Here is a 6021-nt window from a genome sequence, read left to right as displayed (position 1 = left end):
TTAACCTGTAATACTAGGTTAAAGATGACTGGTTGCTGACGTGTCAAGTGGCAATAATAATAATAATTATACTTTATACATACACAAATTTCATTACCCTTCCGACTGCCCACTCGACACCTCCTCCCACAGCAACACCACACGGACCCGACAAACACCGCAACAAACCTCTTACCGACCCCCAAATCTCCCTTCCTCACCCTCAAACTCTAATTACCATCCGTACGAAAATCCTTATCTTTTTCAACAACAATAGCAACAACATTTACAACATGTTTATTTATTTTCATCGCCTCTCTTGCCCACCACCTCTCTCCAGCACACCATAGAACCTCATCGAAAATTCTCCCAAACAACCACCATATAATTGTATGAAAGATATAAATTTTGATCAAGGTTTTGATTTATTTAAGAAACTGGGTTTGTGATTTAATTTATCGAGTATACGCGAAATAGATTTGATGGATCTGAATCGTAGAAGTAGGATTAGCCAATCAGAGGTGACAGACAAGTGAGTTTTCAAGCAAATTTCTCAATAGCTATAGGGTTGTAGTGGTGGCGGTGGTAGATGGTTCTTCCGGGCGAGTGGGGTTATTGGAATTCATCATTGAGTGGATGGTTATTGAATTATTGTTGTTTAATCATTGGGTTGGTGGTTAGCGGTAATACATGCTAATTGAATCATGATGTTCGTGGTGCCGGCGGAGATGGGGTGCAATGATGCGGCTTTGAGGTGGGCGTGATGGTGAGGATTGGAGTTTGAAGAAGGTGTGGGATTGTGAAGTGGTGTTGTTTGGAGGTGGTGGTGCAATGATGCGGCTTTGAGGTGGTTCGGTGTTGCGGGATGGTGAAGTAGCGCGACTTTGAGGCGGTGGTGCAAATATACGGTGGTTTTGAGTGTTTGTTTGTTGATGAATGATGATGGAGCTAAATGAAGTGAATTAAGGATGACGTGAAAAACGAATTAATTATTATTGTTTAATAGTTTTAGATTTTTTTTTTTTTAAAATGTGACTTGATGAATAGGTAATAGGTCACCTAGTGTAGTATGAGCGGATGCAGTCAATAGTATAGTTTATTTCGAGATTAAATGAAGTTGAGATTAATATAAGAATAACACTCATAGTTTAGATTATTCATGTAAAATATCCCTTTTTAAATTTGGTAATATAATTGTTAATTTATAATTTAAATTAACAATTTCTTCCCTTACATGTTTCAGATTTTCCTCTATTATTAAACAATAGAATATGCTATGTTGATATTTTATTGGTAGTGTGTAAAAGATTTCGTACACGGAGTATAACCGTAGCATCTTCCTAAAATACCGAATACATATTACTCTACTTGGTAATTTATGAGGCGGTCTTACAATAATGTTAACGTGTGACCGAAAAAGACCCAAAAGAATGACAGAAAGATGTCACTAGCTTAAAATAACACACTCCACACTTCACTTAGCTGTACACTACTCCTTTCCCTTTCCCTCCACCGACGCCATATTCATCTTCACCGTAATTACGTAAAAACTCCATTGAAGGAAGCTTAAGAGAACACACAAAAATGGCGAGAAATGGAGGTTCCGTAGTAACGTTCAAGTTACTAGCTACATCAATGGCGGTCGCTGTCACACTCTTCTTCTCTCTACCTTTCCTCTTCTCCTCGCATCATCACTCTTCTTCGTCTCATCTCTCTTTCTCTGTATGCGTTTCTGTCTCCTATATTTCTTTCATTCATTCATTCATTGCTTCGATCTGATTTAATTCGATTTAATTTGATTTGATTTTGTCGTTATTTAACTGCGCATTTATTGTTACTATCATAATTTCTCGTTAATTATTGATTATATTGATTAAATTGATCAAGATCTGTTTTTTGTTAATTAAAGTATGAATTTGATTATAAATGTGGAATTATTGTGTGATAAATCGATTTAGGATGATTTAGTATCATCAAGTGTTAATTGAATGAACCTCGACGATTACGTTGATTTCAATTGTGTTAACAGAAAGATCTAATTTTAGTTGATTTGACACGATCAAGTGTAAATTGATCAAATATTGTTGTAGACTTTAATTAGAGATATTAGAGAGATGATAATTCTAGAATTCTCGCCGCATTACGGTAGTTAAATCTTATTTCATTCTTGTGCATTTTGCAGTTTCATAAATTCTGATATGAGACGGTCTCACGATAAGCTTTGTTTTTTTGTTATTTGAAACAATTATTCAATGATTTGAGTGAGAAGCAATAGTTAACTACTTAACTTCGTCGCCACTAGATCCTTCGAGTTTCTTTGCTTAGGTATTTAGTTAAGATTTTGTTATTGTGAAGTGTATTTAGGCGCATTTTTTCATTAAATATGCCGTTCTCACATTCCGGTACATCAATAATCAGGTTTTATCTTAATATTTTAGTAAGAATTATCAGACGAGTCTCTTTCAAAAAAGAATTATCAGACGAGCCTCTTATGGAAGGATTTTCGCGATGTTTTTAATGATATACTTGGACAGTTTTACAATATAATTTTCTAATATAAATTACTTTGTTAAATTGAAAATCAAACCAGCAGCATTACAAAATAAAATGACAAAGTATTAACAAATGGAGGAAGTATAATATTATGCTTCATCTGTCTTGTAACTACTGCGCATTTTCTACTACACTAGATGCTAGTCATCTGTTGCTTTTGAACCAAAATTCTGCGTTCGATTATATCATATGATTTCGCATAGAATGATATGCTTATCGTATTTTCTAATCTTTTTTATATGCTTAAATAAAGCCATTTATTCGCTGTTACTTCGTTAAATCCAGTTTAGAACTTCTGCTGATCTTTTTGTTGAAACTGAAGAAATTTTCTACTGCAAAATCATAGGATTCTGATCAGCAGTTAATTGGTGGCGAATTAATGCGGAGGTCAATGCTTGCCCTCAAATCTGATCCTCTAAAGCCGAGGATTGATCAGATTAAGAAACAAGCTGATGATCATAGAAATCTTGTATTAGCATATGCATCGTATGCTAGGAAGCTGAAGCTTGAGAACTCCAAGATGCTGCGGATCTTTGCTGATCTATCTCGTAACTACACGGATCTTCTGAGGAAACCTACCTACCATGGCCTTTTTGAGTCTGATTCTGCTTCCATTGATGAATTAATGCTTAGGCAGTTTGAGAAGGAGGTTAAGGAGCGGATTAAACTCACCAGGCAAGTAATTGCAGAGGCCAAAGAGTCTTTTGATAACCAGCTTAAGATTCAGAAGCTCAAGGATAAGATTTTTGGGCTTAATGAGCAGCTAACAAAGGCAAAGAAACAAGGCGCATTTTCAAGCTTAATTGCTGCTAAATCGATACCCAAGAGCATCCATTGCCTCTCTATGAGATTGATGGAAGAACGCATTGCCCGTGCAGAGAAGTATTCTGATGAGGGCAAACCCCCCATGCCAGAGTTGGAGGATCCTAACCTTTACCACTACGCTATATTTTCCGATAATGTTATTGCTGCCTCTGTGGTGGTGAATTCAGCTGTGAAGAACGCAAAGGATCCCTCTAAGCACGTGTTTCATGTAGTGACTGACAAGATGAATCTAGGGGCAATGCAAGTTATGATGAAAATGAAAGACTATAGTGGGGCTCACATCGAGGTGAAGGCATATGAAGATTACACGTTTTTGAATTCCTCTTATGTACCGGTTCTTAAGCAGCTTGAGTCTGCAAATTTACAGAAATTCTACTTTGAGAATAAACTTGAGAATGCAACAAAAGACACTACCAACATGAAGTTTAGGAACCCCAAGTACTTGTCCATGCTGAATCATTTGAGGTTTTATCTGCCTGAGATGTATCCCAAATTGCGTAGAATTCTGTTTTTGGATGACGACATTGTTGTGCAGAAGGATTTGACTGGTTTATGGGAAATTGATATGGATGGTAAGGTCAACGGGGCTGTGGAGACATGTTTCGGTTCATTTCACAGATATGCACAATACATGAACTTTTCACACCCGCTGATCAAAGAAAAGTTTAATCCAAAAGCATGTGCGTGGGCTTATGGTATGAACTTCTTTGATCTAGATGCATGGAGAAAAGAAGGTTGCACTGAGCAGTACCATTATTGGCAGAATTCGGTAATTTCTGCACTTTAGTATTTTGCTGGTTGACATTATATCACTGCGTGTCATAGTTGCTTTGGTCTTTTGTGTGGGGATTTAAGGTTCAACTCTTGTCAACCCTTCAAATGATCGCCAAGATCCGTCTGCCACAGATGTTTGTATCTTTTTTTTAGTTAATCATGGCTTTTGTTTGGAGGATTCTTGTTTAGAAAGATAAAGCATTATGGTTTTTGGTGTCAACCTATTTTGTCTCGCTCATTAACTTATGCTTAGGTGTTTTAACAAGTGTGGTAATATTATTGCAGAATGAAAATCGAACATTGTGGAAACTTGGAACCCTGCCCCCAGGTTTGATCACGTTCTACTCTACAACGAAGCCACTTGATAAGTCATGGCATGTACTTGGACTCGGTTACAATCCAAGCATTAGCTGGGACGAGATCAACAATGCTGCTGTTGTGCATTTCAATGGTAATATGAAGCCATGGCTTGATATTGCCATGGGCCAATTTAAACCACTTTGGACAAAGTACGTTGACTACGAGAATGAGTACGTCCAAGGGTGCAACTTTTCTAGATGAGCTTTCTTCACCCTATTTGCTCTGCTAGGCCTCAAATATTAAGGTTCTCTACCACTCTACTTTCTCGGATTTAATTACTTCTGCAGCATTAGGATTTTTTTTGTCTTTTAAAATGTAGAAAGCCTCTCTACTATATCGATTAAGCATTCTTCATTCAATCCCATTAGTTCTGATTTCGATTGCATCTGTTTTCTTTTATTTTAAGAAAAGAAAAATTAGTTTAGAATTTGATGACAATTTTTGAGACTTCGAAATTGATGGTAATACCACGAAATGTATATTCTTTTTTCATGAAATAATAATTCTTATGAGTATGTTGCCCTGTTTGAATAAAATTTGGTTGTGAAGCTGCTGTTTGTTTATACCAGTGAAGATTGAAGAACAGGAACAAACCTAAAGATACAATGCTTGGAACTTGCTTACCCTCTCGGTTGTATGAATATGGTGCCACATTTATGCGAGTGAGAGCGATGAAAATGGAAAGAATAATGTGAATGAAGCAGGACCGTCATCATATTTTTGTTTAAGATGCAAGATTGCCGTCGTTTATGGATATATTTCCTGGGTTATAAAGGACATCAACTCTTAATGTAGGGTGTAGAGGATTATTTGTATATCAGGTGAATCTTGCTAGAATACTTTTACTGTCAATAATTATAATCATAATCAAGTTCTATTTCAGCTCTAGTAGTTCAGTTTCAGCTCATAGTGCAATTCCGACGAGTTTCAGTCTCTGAACTACTCGACTCGACTGTTGCCTGAAACCATTGGCAGCGCTTTTTATTAGCGTCCTGCATTATGCGCTTACAAGTGTTCTTGATATGTGTGTTCATTCTTTTTCTTTCTTCATTCTTTTCGTAAGAGTGGAAGTATATCTTGTAATTGCCGCTCTGCGACTCATATGTGTCAATGGTTTTCGGAAGTCAAGCGTGCTTTTGAAGCTGGTTCGGGAGTTCATGGCCAATCCTCCGTCTCTTTCCATCCTACCATCGATCTAGTGTATCTTAACGTTGTTTTAGTTTTGAATAATGCTTGTGTAACCATTAGGTATGGCTTTGTAGTGCTAGATTTAGTTATCGGGATTCTGGTGCTACCTAGTCGAGTAGCTTACTTTGTAATATTGTAAGTTATTCTCCCTATGCTGTCAAAAAAAAAAAAAAAAAACTCTGTAAAAAAAAAAAAAAAAAAAAAAAAAAAAGATATGTGTGTTCATATTTAACTACTAATAATTTGGAAAACACTTAAATGGAACTTGTACTCAATCCTATTCAACCTATAGTTTCTCTTTCTCTAATATTGTGAGGAGTATTACAATGAAAGGGGAGCTAT

At 36.4% G+C, this 6021-nt stretch overlaps 1 protein-coding gene across 2 annotated transcripts; it reads left to right on the top strand.

The window, feature by feature from the left end:
* The first annotated feature begins 1401 nt into the window (after positions 1-1401).
* Positions 1402-5373, top strand: LOC141607295 (galacturonosyltransferase 8). 2 transcript variants are annotated; one of them, XM_074426652.1, is made up of 4 exons: positions 1402-1701; positions 2879-4126; positions 4417-4735; positions 5061-5373. In XM_074426652.1, the coding sequence occupies exons 1-3, from the start codon at positions 1564-1566 to the stop codon at positions 4690-4692; spliced, it is 1662 nt and encodes a 553-aa protein (XP_074282753.1). In that variant the 5' UTR covers positions 1402-1563; the 3' UTR covers positions 4693-4735; positions 5061-5373. The 2 variants fall into 2 exon arrangements, with proteins under 2 accessions (XP_074282753.1, XP_074282756.1); XM_074426655.1 differs by having other exon boundaries at positions 5041-5373.
* The last annotated feature ends 648 nt before the right edge of the window (positions 5374-6021 follow it).

This window comes from Silene latifolia, chromosome 1 (assembly GCF_048544455.1).
Source record: "Silene latifolia isolate original U9 population chromosome 1, ASM4854445v1, whole genome shotgun sequence".
NCBI classification, from domain to species: Eukaryota; Viridiplantae; Streptophyta; class Magnoliopsida; order Caryophyllales; family Caryophyllaceae; genus Silene; species Silene latifolia.
The sequence above is the reverse complement of the archived record's forward strand: the minus strand, read 5'-3'. Positions and strand labels throughout refer to the sequence as shown.

What these genes read in the sequence shown, in the direction of transcription:
- LOC141607295 (XM_074426652.1), top strand. Translation starts at nt 1,564, where the DNA reads ATGGCGAGAAATGGAGGTTCCGTAGTAACGTTCAAGTTACTAGCTACA. An exon ending in CGTCTCATCTCTCTTTCTCT is followed by an intron (nt 1,702 to 2,878) that starts GTATGCGTTTCT and finishes GCAAAATCATAG; the next exon opens with GATTCTGATCAGCAGTTAAT. An exon ending in ACCATTATTGGCAGAATTCG is followed by an intron (nt 4,127 to 4,416) that starts GTAATTTCTGCA and finishes ATATTATTGCAG; the next exon opens with AATGAAAATCGAACATTGTG.